This window comes from Epinephelus fuscoguttatus, linkage group LG12, assembly GCF_011397635.1.
Source record: "Epinephelus fuscoguttatus linkage group LG12, E.fuscoguttatus.final_Chr_v1".
Classification (NCBI taxonomy): domain Eukaryota; kingdom Metazoa; phylum Chordata; class Actinopteri; order Perciformes; family Serranidae; genus Epinephelus; species Epinephelus fuscoguttatus.
The window spans coordinates 40,163,468-40,180,903 of NC_064763.1; the positions used below are offsets into that span (position 1 = coordinate 40,163,468).

General features: G+C 38.7%; 1 protein-coding gene across 1 annotated transcript in view; it reads left to right on the top strand.

The window, feature by feature from the left end:
* The first annotated feature begins 2,194 nt into the window (after positions 1-2,194).
* The window catches only part of grk6 (G protein-coupled receptor kinase 6), an 84,317-nt gene continuing 69,075 nt past the window's right edge, over positions 2,195-17,436 (top strand). The window contains exons 1-2 of the mRNA XM_049591370.1: positions 2,195-2,442; positions 14,685-14,780. Of these exons, the coding sequence (XP_049447327.1) occupies positions 2,391-2,442; positions 14,685-14,780 (148 nt within the window). The 5' untranslated portion in view covers positions 2,195-2,390. The remainder of the gene's footprint in view (positions 2,443-14,684; positions 14,781-17,436) is intronic.

Genomic DNA, 17,436 nt, shown 5'->3' on the forward strand with positions numbered 1-17,436 from the left:
ACCGTTTCCCAAGACTGTTCAGGTCAGGACGTCATGTTAAGTGCTCTGTGCTTGTGTTATGATCTCATTCCTTATAGACGCTGTTTGTTGTCTTTCCTGTTTCGAGCAAGAGGCCTTTAAACCCTCTGAACTCTTCAGGCCCTGCCGTCCTCCTCATCAATGAGCAGTTGAAGACACAAGTGGAAGTTTGGACCAGAGAGTGAGTTTTGAAAGCCATGCCCAGAAGAAGCAATCAGAGCGACAGGTTCTGATCAATACCTCTATCAACCCCTCTGCCTGATATGAGCTGCTGTCGTTATGCTGCACAACAAAACAGTGAGAGTCTCCCTTAATGCACCTTTAATGCACCGGGGTGCTTTCATTGATCCGTGCAGGGAAATCCACTTTCTGCAGAGTGAGATGAGCCACAAAGAGCAGCAGCTCCGGAGTCATGTAATGTATTGATTTCTGGATTTGTAACAGTGCATCAACTCTGGCTGATACATCCCAGGGCACCACAGCCTTTTTGGAGGAATTGGATCTCATGCGTGTATTGATTGGAATATTGTGACATATGTCATTGTGAAGCAGGATTGATGTGGTTTGGAATATTTGTACTGGCTGGGTAATTAGCAATTGATCGATCAGGTATGCAGAAGGAGCCCAATAAATCAAACATGGATTTAACCCTGCATGGTATTTACTGCCAGTCTCATAGTGTAACTGTGCAACCTCTTGAGCAGACTTCAAATACTGAGGACATAAAACATGTAAAATAATCCTAAATTAATAAACTTAAATTAGAATCACTGACAAACAAAAATGTACATTTGTTTTCTGGATATATCCGACTGATCACATCCACGATAAAAATAATAGATCCACAACATTTTAGTAATTTTTAAGAATTAAATGAAATAAATAAATGAAATAAATTAATACCTTACAAATCAAAACAGTAGCATCCTGCATACTATCACACTCACATTTATATACTTGTACACTGTTTTTTTTTAGGAATTACTAAATTAACATTTAAAAAAAAATTAAAATACAAAAATATATTATAATGAATAATACATGTAATAAAAAATATTGCTACTACTACTACTAATAATAACATAACAATAATAATAAAAATATATAATAACAATAATATATTTCTAAAGAATTATTATTATTATCATTAATAATAATAACAATATATATTAATAATAACTTTAAATAAATATTATTATTAAGAGTATTATTGATAATAATACTCTTAATAATACTCTTAATAATAATAATAATAATAATAATAATAATAATAATAATAATATTCTTAATAATAATAATAGTTAAAATAATAATATATCATAACAATAATATATTTCTAAAGAATTATTATTATTATCATCATTGTCATTAATAATAATAATAATGATAATATGTTGATAATATATTTTTTAAAATATTATATGATTGATAATAATAATAATAATAATAATAATAATAATAATAATATATCATAACAATAATATATTTCTAAAGAATTATTATTATTATCATTATCACAGCTTTTTCAAAAATATTATTATTATCATTGATAACAATACTCTTAATAATAATAATAATAATAATAATAATAATGATAATATGTTAATAATATATTTTTAACTATTATTATTATCATTGATAATAATAATAATAATAATAATAATAGTTATAATAATAATATATCATAACAATAATATATTTCTAAAGAATTATTATTATTATCATCATTGTCATTAATCATAATAATAATAAGAAGAATATGTTAATAATAACTTTTTCAAAATATTATTATTATTAGTATTGATAATAATACTCTTGATAATAATAATAATAATAATAATAATAATAAATATCACAGCAAAAACAAAATTACAGGTAGGGCCATATTGCCGTATAAGATATCAATTTAACTTATTATGTTTTAGCTTTTTAAAATGAAAATAAATAAATAAATTGATAAATAATAATAAATAAATCAACAATGGGGGAAGTCTGAGCAGAGTGAGAGGTCTGTCTCTAATATCTTTGTCATTTTCTGTCTTTTTAATCAAACAACCATTTTATAACAGAGTGAGACGTCTGTGTTTCTTCCTCCTCTCTGACAGCAGCCTCTGGGCGGAGAGACGGAGGGAGGAGGAGGAGAAAGAGGAGGAGAAAGAGGAGAGGAGGGGTGCGGACTGTCTGTCACCGGACAGGACTGTGCGAAAGCAGAAACGGAGGGTTGAATTTTTCCTCCTTGGCTGGGCGGTGGGAGGAGGTGGTGGACGGTGTGTAGGGAGGATCAACTGTGATTGAAACCGCCGGAGGGACCAGGAGCTCCGTCTGCTGCTGCTGCTGCTGCTGCTGCTGCTGTGAGCCCAGACAGCATCAACATGGAGCTGGAGAATATCGTGGCCAACACGGTGCTGCTGAAAGCACGGGAAGGTAAGGATGGAGATGGCGCTTTGACAGCTCCTCTCTCCCGGTGCCTTCAGAGACAGAGGCGGTCCAGCAGCAACAGGGATGCCCGGGACATGGATGATATAAACTGTTGCTGCACTTCCTCTTCGCCGGTGATCAGATTTTATGATCATGCGATTCAGCCCGTACAGGATATTACCGCTCTCTCCACACGCCGAACTCCATTCTAAACTTTCGCAATTTAAAGTTTTCTGGCTTATTAGTGAACCTACATAGGTGCTTTGACCTATTTAAAGACTTTAGCTAACTGCTTAGCAAACAGCGGACAATTCGGCGTGAAAATTGTTTTAGTAAATGTCTTCTTTTGCGGTAAAATGTCTGCCTTCCTTGTTGAAGGTGCTCATCATGAACTGTCAATAACACTATTGTAACACGCAAACAGCACGACTCAGTTAAAGAGCACAGAGAGGATGTCAAGCTAGCCAGATAGAGTTTAATATTTATTTAAATGAAGCACCGTTTATTAGTGTATGCCGAATTAAAGACTGGGTTCTGGACACTCGTAAAACGCTGTCAGTATTGTTGTGTACAGGCACGGACACCGTTGTAATCAAAGGGCGCGTAAAATTGCCGAATTTTTAAATGAGTTTGGCGTGGCTCTGGTTAAGTACATGAAACGCGAAGTCTGAGAGGTCCGGAAGGGATTGCAACTGTGAAATGTGACTGCAGCGACACATCGGGTTTCCCTTGCTGATGTTGCAGCATCGTCCTGTCGTTTGCGAAACAGGATGTTGAGGCAGAGCAGCTGCTGTACAGGGTCTGTAGGCTGCTTTGTGCACAGAATTGCAATTTATCATGTTAGAATGGCCTTCATCTGCTTTGTAGTCTAGATTCTGGATTCATGTTTTGATACCCGAAGGCTCCCGAGATCCTGTTCAGTCACTCCAGGTTTAAAGGTCAACTAAATGTCTAAAATGCAAATGTCAAGAGCAAATGTTACATCTCCTAAACACTGATACAGTGCATGGCTCTTGTGTGTGATGACACCCTGAGCAGGCCCATGTGCACCTTATGGTGAACAATGCAGACATCATGAGAGCCCTTTGTTATTGTCACTCTGAGCAGGAGACAAAGGTTGTGGTGACTCGCTGCCAGCGTAATCCTAATGCCATCTGCAGAGGGACATGAGAAGATGAGTGTCATGATCTCTCGCTCCGAGCTTATCTGCACAGTTCAGCTTATCTGTTGTGCTTGTGGAGAACCAGGAGTCAGACACCCGTCTGCCCAGCTGAAGAGCCAGTGAGCAAGGCACCATATCTCCCCGCGATCAGTCCTTGACCTCTGCCTCCTGTGGACAAGATGTTCTTTTTTATTATTGGGGAACAAAAGGTTTAATATGATCACCATTATTGCTTTAACCAGTTGTTTGATTCAGGTGTAAGAAGACACATTTGCTAGGATGCAAAGATATTTAACTTAACACACCCAGCAGGAGTCTGCAGACGATTCAATTTAAAACACTATACTGTATTTTTAGACTTATACTTTATATTGTATATTTAAGCCAATTAAAGGGACACTCCACAGATTTCACATCATCATCGATCACTGTAGGTCATCGGGTTCATCTAGGCTAAGGCTGGAGGTGTGAGGTTTGAAAGATTTGTGAGGCAGTGTGTGTTGAATGAAAGACATTATTGTTATCTAGTGTTGGAAGAATTATTAAAGTATTTAACCTGAGTAAAAGAAGTGATACTACAATGTAAAATACTCAGGCTAAAGTCTTGCATTCAGAAGCTTACTGAAGTAAAAGTGCAAAAGTATTAGCATCAAACTCAACGTAAAGCACCTAAAGTTTAAGTGCTCACTGTGCAGCACGGTCCATTTCAGAATTATATGCACAATTATATGCGAATTTAGTTACTTTATTTACTGCTGGCATCATAATTTATTAGTTGATTTATATTTTGTATAAAAATCAAAATCTGCAAAGTAACTTAAATTGTAAAACACATGTAAGTAGCATGAATTCAAAACACTCATGTAAAGTACAAGTGTATTAAAAGTGAAAAAAGTAAAGTTGCATTTCACCACTGGCAGGATTAAAGTGTTTTTGGAGCTTGATCCATAGTAGAGATTAAAACAGTGGTTTTTATACGTGCGTTCATGTCTCTAAGTCTAATGTATGTCCGTCGTTGGCGTACAAACACGAGTTCTCAAACCCTGAACTTGACTCTTTGTAAGATTCATGCAGGTTAAAGTACCCTTGTATTTGATAATTATTTATTTATCACACTTTTCAGAAAGACTTAAAAAATACATTTGAATTACAGAAGCTGGTGAAACAGTGTGTAGGCGGAGGTATCAAACCTCAAAACTCTTTGGCACTGAAAGACATGTACTGAAAATCACCCATTATTGAAGGTCAAATTCATGTTCTTGTTTGGTAATACTTTGAGTAGGTAGTTCCTGATCAACTTCAAATAACAGTTTTAGCCTGTGCTTTAGTATACTGTGAGTCCCTCAACTCTATAAAAGTGCAGTACTAAATTGCTGGAGTGCTCCTTTAACTACAATTGGCGTGTACTTCATATTACCCCGTACCATTTTCCAAAGCCAGTTAATTTGTGCCTTGGAAATTGAGTTTCAGTGGCATAAAAGTAGCTTGAAACCCATCTTTTTAACTCTACTACTGACTATACCTCAGCACAAGACAATGAACTCTCTGTCTCTTCTTTGACTGATTTCTTGTTTTTAAAAAGACGTGGCACCCACAACACATACAGTCAACTTTCACAGTGTACAGTTAGTGGTCGAAGGATGAAAAGGAAGTCCGCAAAAAGAAAAGTGGGCCTGTAGAACTGGGACAAAGGCGTTTTAGGTGGTGTTAAAGTTTTAGGGTGGAGTTTTCCTTTAAAACAAGCAACATTAGGCAACTCCCCGTGTTCGTGGCTCCAAATGGCAGGAAGTGAGGAAACAGTCTGAGCGTCAGTGGCCAAACATCGAGTAGTGTGACTCCAGTTTTGCACGCTAAAGTGAAGGAGAGCAAAGGGAGCAAAGATGCAGGTGGAGAACCCATCTTTCTCTGGATGGAGTTCTCACACCGTGTCATTCAGGAGTCTGTGTGTCAGTCTTGAGCTTTTTGTGCCACTTCCTGTGTACAGAGACATGTTCATACCCAGCAGAGTTTCAGTTAGCGGGGGTTTGGATGTCCAGGTTGTGATTTAGTCTAATGAGAAGTGTGAATGGTTGCAAGGGCGTAATGTCCATCCTAGTAATAGTTTGGTAGAAAGAAAATAGTTCTTGCATGAAAGGTCTGTGGATTATCTTGAGTGACCAGATCATGATTTCTGGAAAGAGACATCGCTGTTGAGTTTTTCAAATGTATTTTTTTGTCGCTTTTAGCACCTTGGCTGACATCTCCAACACTCTGCAACTCACACCGAAACAATCTAGATTGATAAATAGCACTACAGGTAACGGGAAAAATATGCATTTTTTTTCTGGGGTGAGCTGCCCTTTTAAGCTGTATGAGCAACTGCATGCAAATTGTAAGATGCTTAAACCGACCCTCAAGTGGCAGCAAAGCACAGTGCTTAGTAAAGATGTAAGTACAGTATTTATCACAGAGTTTAAAGTCTCCATAAATGAAAACTAAATGTGATGTCAAGGGCTATAAGTGTGTTGTGTATAACACAGTTTACAAGACATCTATTTCTTTTATTAGACCATTAATTTGGGAAGCCCCATAACCTATAATCTGTGCAAATAAATTAACACCACCACCTCTGAAACCAAACCAAGTTCATACAGTAAGTCAGATCCGTTTGAAGGAAATGTGGCAGACGTCATGACGGGCAGAAAAGTACAAAACAGTTTAGTGACCTATAAATACTAACCGTTAAATCTATTAGTCTTTAATTTTCTCTTGCCACATTTCTTTTCTCCGTTTGTGTCAATCATGTGGGACGCACCGAGGCAGCTGTCAAATCCAAGTTGAACTCAGTTAACCTGCACCTTTAGTTTTATCTTTCCATCTTGACTAATTCTGTTTGTGTGAGCAAATGTGTAACTGCTGACTTGTTGGGATTAATGCAGCCTGACATGGTGATTGTTTGTCTGGGGTCAACTGCCCTTTATAGATTCATTAAATGTTTAGGAAAGTTTTCAAGAGTGGGCAAACAGCATTTTGAACTGGCTGATCAGAGACGATGACAGGGCTGGGTATCATCTGACGTTTTTCTACATTAGCACTGACACAACATTCGTCTTAGTAAGTGTGTGGTTGCATTGAATTGATTGAAACTTTGCTATGAATTAATCCTTTAATCTGGAAGAGGAAGATGTCTTCTTTCAACAGTTACACGGTCTCACTTTAAATGCTGTTGAAACCCTTGCAACGGTGCAACAGCCTGGCCTGAGTAAAACACAGTGTGACGTCAGAAAACTGATTTTAATCACGAGGCATCTGATCAAGAAATCAAGATTGCACATCTGACCAGACACTCAATGCCTACTTTCTTTACTCGATAGTTTTTGATCGTCTGTGCTCGACACATTTCTCTTTGTATAGACGTTTGATGCTTCAGCCAGCTTCTACAACACAACATACTGCTCATACTGAAAGCTAAATCATGTTCTTGGAGCTCTCTCTTGGTCCTTTTGAAGATGTCACCATGAGCTGTAAGAACATGCGATGGTCATTTGTCTTTTCTTCTTCTGTTATTGTAAAAGTAATTGTTTATGACCGAACAGTTGAGCGTGTCAATCCAAGAATTGAAAATATCATGAGTTGCAGCCTGACTGTGTTTCACTCTAACGTTCAGCACTCAGCTGATGTGTCTCATTATGCTTCAGGAAAGAAAAAAACTATTCATAGAACATTTGATTTTCTGCTTACGGAAGACTTTAAAGTGCAGACAGAGAGGGGGACATGTGATAGATGTCCCAGACTGGGTTTAACACATCAGATGGGGCATTTACATGGTTCAGGGTTTAAACCACAGAGTCCCTAGGGCCAGTATCTCAATGCAAAATAGTTAGAGCCTGCTTTTTAAATTGCTAGATTACATCACACGCTAATTAGACATCTTAGCGTAACTGTTTAATCCCCCCCCTGAAACCTGGAGCGACATCACTTTTCTTTTGCTGCTTTCAGACACCTTTCATAAGTATTTAAGCCTTTGAACCAAGAAAAATGGTGTGATTTCTGGAAAGAAATGTCCCACAAATTGCAAAAAAACTTAAAATTAAGAAAAAAGCTAGGGAAAATATATTTATAATTATTATTACATTTTGAAATTATGTTACAGAATTATTGTAATTTTTTAAGCACTCTTTCCAGGTCATTTTCTTGTTTGTTTGTTTTTAACTCTTTTTATTTTATTTATTTATTTATTTTTACAAATTTTCTTGTTTTTAATTTTCTTTTTTTAAGTAATTTCCTGCTAATTTTTTGGGTCATTTCTTCTTCCGCTGCTCAATTCCCTTTTCCCTGTTTTTTTTAAATAAATCGAGCCAATTTGCTCAGGTTTCAAAGGGTTAAATAAGCAAGATTTAAGAGTTATTATTTCTGTAAGTTGACTTGAAACAACTTGAAACGTCCATGCTTGTCTCCACTAATTTTCATTAATACAGCTAGGTAGCAATAGTAAGCTCTGATTGGTCAGTTGTTTCTCTAAGCGGGGGACACAGCTGTCAATCTGAGATGTGGGCACCGTTTCAGGGGTTTATGGCGCACTCGTTTTGTACTCGGAGGTTGGAAATTCCCAGTTCCCAGTTGGAAGTTTAAACTCGAACGCACCCTGAGATCGGATTTCCAACTCAGAAACTCAGAGCAACCGCATCAACCCCGACTTATGAATTCAAGATGGCTGCTGGTCACATAGTAAACACTCTGCTAAAGTACCGTTTATAGCAGTTTTATCTTATTTGTTTTACATTAGGTCAGCCTCATCTGCGGAGTGTTGGAGTGCATGATGGTTTTGAAGCTGTCTATACTCCGAAAGTGCAAGGGCAACAAAGGCTTTCTTGCAGGCGTCCGTGTTTTTTTCCGACTTGTACACCATCGTCAACTAGAATGCAAAAACTGTTGTCAACTCGGAGGTGACGTCATTCCCACTTCCGACCTTCAAGTACAAAACGAGCGCACCATTAGAACCTCACTGTATGTAGCTGTAAGGTTAACTTCAGTTGCACAGTAATATCTGGAGTCGACCCAAAGAGTGTATCAACATTGTTATCAGCTCAGAGCTCCTCTCATCTGGATTTCAGCAGCTGGACAGTCAGAGGCTGCTGTTAAGAGAGATTTTAGTGGAAACATAAAAGTGTAAAGCAAAAGCAGGATTTTAAAAAGTGAAGGGGACATGTCCTCCCCAGTCCAGTGTAAATGACGCCCTTCCTCTCTGTAAACACCTTGCAGAGCGTCCCTCAGTCCTCATCCAGAGGCAATGTCAGTTCTCAAAGACTAAAGATGGCGATGCTATGAAATCACTGATTGCTCTTAATAATGCTCCATGATCAAACAAATAGTCAGAGTACACACTGATAACAGAGACTAGCTCCGACTATAGCAGCAGCCTCACTGTGTGTTCGGACAAGGAGAAAGTCAATACCACGCTTCAGGATTTGCTATTCAAATACTGCCAGGCAGCTGCTACTCAGACATGCCCAAGGCAAAACGAATTATTGTCATAGATACAATGCAAACAAGATGTTTTGTTTGTGTCCGGGCAACAGATGATAACATCCCCCACAGAATTACCAATAAGCTCATTGGTAACAGAGAGAGCGAGATGGCCGATGTCCGTCGTGTGCATTTAGTGGAGACGTACATTAAGACAAAGAGCATGTCGGCGAGAGAGGTACCAGAGAGTCTCCACAAAATGATAAACATTCATAATTATACTGAAAGCAGCCCAGTTAGCTTTTAGTCATTGAGAAGGAAATCATCACACTGGCACAGGGAAAGAAGGAGCTTTGTGACAATGGAGGTCAAAGGTGACATCTGTTTTTTTTTAAACTGCAGGACGGCCATTTACAACATGATACAGTATCGAGGAAACTGAAGTTCAGCCTGACAGGAGGTGACAGTACTGCACTTAATAAAACCATGTCACACCAAATTAAAGAAAAACACATCTATTGCTTTTTCAAATGTTCTTGTTCCCACCAGCATGTCTCTTAAACAGCAGATTAACTGATTCACTAACTTTTTCAGTTATGAGTCTGAAAACTTAAAGACATCTTCTGGAGTTTTCTTGTAAACAAATAAGTCACGTTTACATTGAGTGTTACACCGAAGCACTTGGTGTTTGTCCTTGAAGCCTGACAAACTTGTCGAATGTTCTTTGGTCTGTAAAACATAAAATATTAACAAAAGAACATTTTAATTACCCAGAACCCAAAGTGAAGTCTTTTTTTTTGCTTGACCAACACACCACCAGGTTTACTGTAATGTAAGAGTGGTATAAGTGTCATATATTTACACTGAAGAAGCTAGAACCTTCACTTGTTTGGGATTTGTTTGAAAATTAATTTGATTAAATGATCGTTTAAATAGTTGCCGATTACTTTTCTGGCAATTAAGTAATTGATTAACAGCTTTTTAAAGGGAAATTTCGATTTATTTCAACCTGTCTCCTATCGTCCTAAATTTGTTTCAAGTGACTAGAGACATAAAAATAATAGTTAGCATGTTAGCCGTTAGCCTAGATACAGCCGGGGCACATAGTAGCGTCAGACCTGTTAAAACGTAAGTGAACGGGCAACCTTCAAGTGCAAAGTTAGTCCACTAAACAAGCTTTTTTTCCACAAAGACCGCCTCATATCGTTAGGATAAATGTCAGAGAACATATAGAAAACCACATGTAAACGTGTTGTCTTACCTTACCGGTGTGCTGCCATGTTTGTTTACCATTTAGCTCTGCTTTCCAAAGCGCGGCTGAAATATATCTGGCGAGCTCTAGATAAAGCCCAGCTGGATACTACTCCAGGTGGAGGTGTCTCGTCCTCGGTCACATCCAGACCTTGAAAATAAGGCTGCAACCGGTCCCATTCCTTGCAACAGAGGCATTCCTCTTCTGTGGGCACTGGGGCACAGCATTCACAGGTACACCACCAATCTCCAGAGCTACGCAGCCTTGCAGCAGCCATTCCTCCTCTCTCATCCTCTACCTGTTGCGCCTCTCTCTCTCTCTTCCTCCGTTCTTCAATTTCACGAAGCTCTTCGTCAGTGTATTCTGGCTCAAATAAATAAGGGCAGCCATCAAACTCTGCAAAATCAAATTCCTCCTCCACAAAGTCGAAGTCTGGCAAAAAGTCAGCCATTATTCTATAAATCTTTCATAAAATAAATGAATGAACTTTTCAGGTTACTGTCCGGTTCTGCCTTCCAGCTGTTGCTGCTTGTTCTCGCGAGATTTCGGCCGTGCTTTGGAAAGCAGAGCTAAATGGTAAACAAACATGGCAGCACACCGGTAAGGTAAGACAACACGTTTACATGTGGTTTTCTATATGTTCTCTGACATTTATCCTAACGATATGAGGCGGTCTTTGTGGAAAAAAAGCTTGTTTAGTGGACTAACTTTGCACTTGAAGGTTGCCCGTTCACTTACGTTTTAACAGGTCTGATGCTACTATGCGCCCCGGCTGTATCTAGGCTAACAGCTAACAGGCTAACTATTATTTTTATGTCACTAGTCACTTGAAACAAATTTAGGACGATAGGAGACAGGTTGAAATAAACCGAAATTTCCCTTTAATATGATTTATGACTAAATATCTTTGGCTATCGGACTGTTGGCCTGACAAAACGACGTCATCTTTGACTCTGGAAATTGTGATTTGCATTTTCACTATTTTCTGATATTTTATAAACTAAACAATTAATTGATTCTAAAAAATACTGTTTTCAGGTTTTTAAACAATTAATTGCAATTTTCTACTTCTGAAACCAAACACACCTCTGACAGACTGATATGCAGCAGGATGAATACAACTACCATTACTGTCATTATTAGTTACGCTGTTGATTAACTTTTTATTAGCTGTGGCCAGCAGCTGTATCGCTCACTATGTCGGTTGGTTGCTCCACAAACATTTCCCCACCCTTTTGCCAAAATCACCCACATACAAGCAGCGACGAAGTGCGGCTAGCCACAATACTTATGTATTTCTGCAGTCAGGCGGGAAGAAATTCTTCGTAACATCGGTCAACATATCACAGGAGTCGCAGGATTTTGTTTACTGATTAGCTGTTGGTGATCTCTGGCCACAATATATAGCCAAAAGTTCAACTATCTCCAACTTGGTGTGTTTTTGGCATTTATCAGCTACAGGCTGAAATTTGGCATGAGGTTGCAGCTATCACAAATTCACACCTGTTGATTAATAGATCTATGGCTTAGTCTGGAAAATGCCAGAAAATGGTAAAAGACGTCACGTAAGTTCAAAGCAGCGTTCTCAAATGTCTTGTTTTGTCGGACCAAGAGTCCAAAACCCCAAAATATTCAGTTCATAATGATGTTTCAGTCAGACAACTCAGCGTTTGAAATGTTCATGTCAACAGCAGAACATACAGTAGTTAGGATTTTGTGTCTAGACTGACATGAGATATTGGGTAGTGATGAGCCTGCAGGTGGATGCTGGGGTGGAGGTGGAGCTGAAAGAGCAGGCAGCAATCCTGATGTAGGGCAGCAGCAGCAGCACTGACGAGGCAGAGGGCGAGCTGGGAAATGTTTGCAGCTAAAACAGACCGCCAAATTGGGTGTGTGTGTTTCACAGATGACATATGGAGAGGGACATATGATGTGTGTATGAATCAGTGCAGCTTGAGTTGACTGCCAGAGGAGGAAGCCTCAGATCCTCACATTAGAGAAACTTAAACCAGAGAATGTTTGGCATTTTTGCGAGATAGATGAGAGAAGTGATGACTGGATTATCAAATATGTTGTGTGATTTATTTATTTCTGTAGTTCTGAGCCAACCTACGGTTTCAGTTTATTTCACAAGAATAAAATGTACTTGCAGAGACTTGAACCTGTTTGAGATCATAATGTAATACAGTGAGCATCATGTTGGCTCTTGCTCTTGCAGTGTGGTGAATGAACCTGCACTTGAAACTGCATCACTGTGGAGTGTATCTCTGACTGAGTTTTTGAAAGCAGCCTGAGCACCAATGCAGAGAGGACGGGAACTTCCTCTGGCTTTTCTTTGTGCTTTGTTCTGATTGCTCAGTGACGTTCGCTCTTTGTGTTTACTCTCCTTCAGTTTCTGAAGAAACTGTGTATGGCTCTGTGCAAACACACAACCATGTTTTACCATACTTGCGAGGATATTTTGTTGACTTTACATTTAAGCGTAACTCTAAACCTAATATCAAGTCTTTACCCTAAAGCAAATGATTAACCCTGTGGGAGTCCTCACAATGTGACTATGTGAACAGGTTGCTGTCCTCATAATGCTATTATACATACAGTAGTTAAGAACCAAGTGGCAAGATGTGTTGACAGGCTTTTTAACACACGAAATAACACTAACTTCTGATTTATCAATGGTATGTTGATTGATTTTGCAAGTGCAACTGAAGGTAGACACCAGGGTACAAACATTTGATGAATATGTTTGACGCTATCGTGAAGATTCGCTACTGTCACTGATGAATATCCAGTCACATCTGCCGATTTTATGTCTCGGTCTGTCCATTCATTCGTCTGTCCGTCCCATTCTGGTGAACGTGATATCTCAAGAACACCTTGAGGGATTTCCACTTGGACTCAACAATGATTAGAGATTGATGATCAAAGGTCAAGGTCATTGAGACCTTTTCTGTCTCTTTCTTGTGAACACAATATCTCGGGAGCACCTTGAGGGAATTTCTTCAAATTTGGCACACATGTTCACTTGGACAAGGATGAACTGATTACAATTTAGTGGTCATAGGTCAAGGTCACTGTGACGTTGTGTCCATCTCATTTTCGTGAATACTACATCTCAAGAACACCTTGAGGGATTTCCACTTGGACTCAACAATGATTAGAGTTTGGTCATCAAAGGTCAAGGTCACTGAGACCTTGTCTGTCTCATTCTCATGAACACAATATCTCGGGAACACCTTGAGGGAATTTCTTCAAATTTGGCACACATGTTCACTTGGACAAGGATGAACTGATTACAATTTAGTGGTCATAGATCAAGATCACTGTGACCTTGTGTTCATCTCATTCTCATGAATACTACATCTCAAGAACACCTTGATTGAGTTTCTTCAAATTTGGCACAAATTTCCACTTGGACTCAGCAATGATTAGAGTTTGGTGGTCAAAGGTCAAGGTCACTGAGACCATGTCTGTCTCATTCTCATGAACGCAATATCTCAGGAACACCTTGAGGGAATTTCTTCAGATTTGGCACACATGTTCACTTGGATAAGGATGAACTGATTACAATTTAGTGGTCATAGGTCAAGGTCACTGTGACCTTGTGTCCGTCTCATTCTCGTGAATACTACATCTCAAGAACACCTTGAGGGAGTTTCCTCATATTTGGCACAAACGCCCACTTGGACTTGATTAGAGTTTGGTGGTCAAAGGTCACTGTGACCTCACAAAACATGTTTTGGCCATAACTCAAGAATTCATACACTAATTATGACAACATTTCACATAAATGTCTCATAGGATATAATGATGAAGTGCTGACATTATATATCCAATAGGTCAAAGGTCAGCCTCACTGTCACATCATAATGTTCTGCAAAAATACTTTTTAGGCCATTATTCAACTCATATCTCAGCGAGACATTTGGTCAGATACTGAATTGGTTATACTAAGATGTGGAAGATGTGTGTGAAGCATCCATGGTTTCACAGACGTGGAGGTAAACTGTAAGTGCAGTTTGACTGGTGTGCAAAGGAATACAATCATGAGGCGATACTTCTAGTTTTCTTTTTTTACCAACTGGTATATCACTATGACTAGTTTTTAAAATATTTTCTATAATCAGATGATGAGGTAGTTTTTATGCTATAGGGAGGAAAAGTAGGTAGAATTCAAGTAAGTTGAATTGGTTAGGTGGACATTGCCCAACCCTAGATGCTAGGAAAGTAGACAACCTAGGAATTAAAGCATGTACCATGAGCCAACACGTGGAAATCAAAGTCTTTTGTAGTACCAACCATCAGACCTCTGTTCTACATCTGCATCTTTTAAGAGTGCATTCTTGGACTTCAGGTTTAAAGTAAACTTGTTTTTTTGTTTTCTTACAGGAGGCGGTGGGAACAGAAAAGGAAAAAGCAAGAAATGGAAGCAGCTGCTGCAGTTCCCCCACATAAGTTTGTGTGAAGAGCTGCGACAAACCATTGGTAAGATAGTGTTATGATGTTCTTATCTCGTTGGACGTGAAAGTTTTTGTGGTCTTTTATGTGTTGAGAGCGTCTGAGGCCTTTGAAATGGACTCAAAACCTGTTGTATCCATGACGACTTGGTTGTCGCTTTGTCCTCTAACCTCATCAGCTTAACATATCTCGTGGAGCCATCACCAGACCCAAATACTGGCAGGTTGGCTGCTTTGGGGTTGGTACAGAGAAGTTTAAGTGAGCTGGCTCCTTGAGCTGGAAATGAGATTGTTGTAAAGATAAATAATGGTGCCATCAGCTAGCACTTATTGTATAATATTCATAATAAACTAGTGTGATGCTAGGTTTATACTTGTGGGCAAAAACAAATAATGGAAATCATGATTCATTTGTATTAAAAGAAGACTTAAGCTCTGTGAGGCACAGCGGTTCTTTGAGCTAAATGCTAACATGCTGACACTGGCAATGCTAACATGCTGATGGTGAGCAGCTGTAAGGGTTTACCATGTTCACCATCTTAGCATTTGCTAATTAGTGGTAAACAGGAAGTACAGCTGAGGCTGATGAGAATGTCATTAGTTCTGTAGGTATTTGGACATAAATGTAAGTACTGGACAAATTTCAATTTAGAGCTGATGATGGTGCAAGATGTGAAGTCTGATGGATTCAATCTGAGGGGAATATGAATGAATCAATTTAACAGCAATCTATCTGATAGTTTTTGAGATATTTCAGTCAGACCAAGATGACAGACATTGCTATCCATCACAGTGGTGTATATATATCACTGTAGCCTGTAACACATCTTGAATTAACAATTTTACCTATATCAATACATCGCTCAGCCCAACGAGACCCCTTGCATTTTCTTTTATTGAATTAAAACGAAAAGGAGCTGTACAATATTACAGTGATGACATGTGAATTATATTTTAAGGTTGATTTTCCGTGACTCGGTCTCCTTCTTTGTTGAGGGAAAGTCCCAACAAGGCCTCCAGACTGGAATATTAATGTATAATTTACTGCAGAGGACAGCTCTGTGGTTAGCTCTGTGTCATAAGTTACCTTATAACTTATAACGCTCTCCATTATTTCACTGCATCTTCTAGAAAATGCTGTGTTCACTGGTGTCTCTGCACGCACAGCAGCATCTGTAATCTAAAGAGGAAATCAGCAGTAAAGGTCATGATTTGAAGTTTGGTACGGCGGCCTGAGGTTCAAAACAAGAATGCAGCACACAGTATACTTAATTAGAACCAGCAACAGCTTTATTGGCAAAGTATGTGTGCACATACAAGGAGTTTGACTCTGTTTTTTTTTGTTGCTCTCAATGTACAAACAAAGACGCTACACACAAGGACAAAAAGGCTGAATAAATGTAAAACATCAACATTGAATGACTGTAAAGATATAAATATAGAATAAATAACAAGTGCGGGATGATTAATGCAACAGGTTGCTTTACGCTATACATAAGGCAGGTGGATATGACAGTATACACAGTTTTCTTACACTGATATTGACAGTGATGATATCTACATGTTAAAAAATAGTGTGTATTTAAACTATAAAATGCATAATTTACAGGTTCAGTGGATGTTTAGTGTTACAGGGTGATTGCACAGGGATTGTGACTGATGTTAACTGTTCAACACTTAGGTCAGATTAGTTATTTCTGGATGCACAGATGTACAGAAACACGATCCAATCATACGGTAATGTTTCAGTATTTATTGTTGTATTACCTTTCACTGAGTTTATATGATCAGTGTTGATTTTTCATTTCCTCTGCATAGCAGTGGTGGCCTAATAATACCGTACAAAAATAGACATCCATTCATCCATATGTTAGATTTCCATGCTCCCAGCAGCAGATCTCAGGTTACTTATATAAACAGGGTAAAACGGGTGGTGAACTCTTTGGCCCTGTGATAAAAATGACTTTATTAGTGCCTGGAAAGAGCTCACCGACCATATCTGGCAATCTGCACTTTAGCTAAAGACAGTGCACACAAGTACGCAAGAAATCATTTTAACACGTAACTCCCTATGAAACCACAGATTTCTTTTCATGTACAAATTAAACAAACAAGATATAACCTGTTAGTTTTGAGCCTTAGAGGTGCTGGTGGGTGTATTTTTAGAGCCAGGCTAGCTGTTTCCCCCAGGTTCTAGTCTTGATGCTAAGCTAACTAGCTTCATAGTCAGCATACAGATAGAAGAGTGGTAGTCTTCCTTTACACAGATTACATATAAAAGATTCCTCACAGCAGCCTGGTAAATAACACCAACACCGGTTCAGACAAAGACACTTCCATATATCTGCTTAAGAAAAAATCCTAAATGACCACTTACTAGCTTTTGTGATCATGAGAGGTGAAGCCATGGGAGTGGAGTGAACAACTTCTTAGTTCAGTTAAAGGATAACTTTGGTATTTTTCAACCTGGGCCCTATTTCCCCATGTGTATGTGTGCGTATGATTCATAGATACAGCTTGTTTTAAAACTGGCTCAGTATTTAGGGAGGTGGATGCAGCCGGGAGCCGCGAAACGAGCTAAAACGGTAATGGGGGCAAATGCATCCTGTATAAGTTTGCGCATTAAAAGTGCTTTTTTTCGCCACTGACCGGTTCAGATCGCCAGTGCTATCTCTGTAAATAGC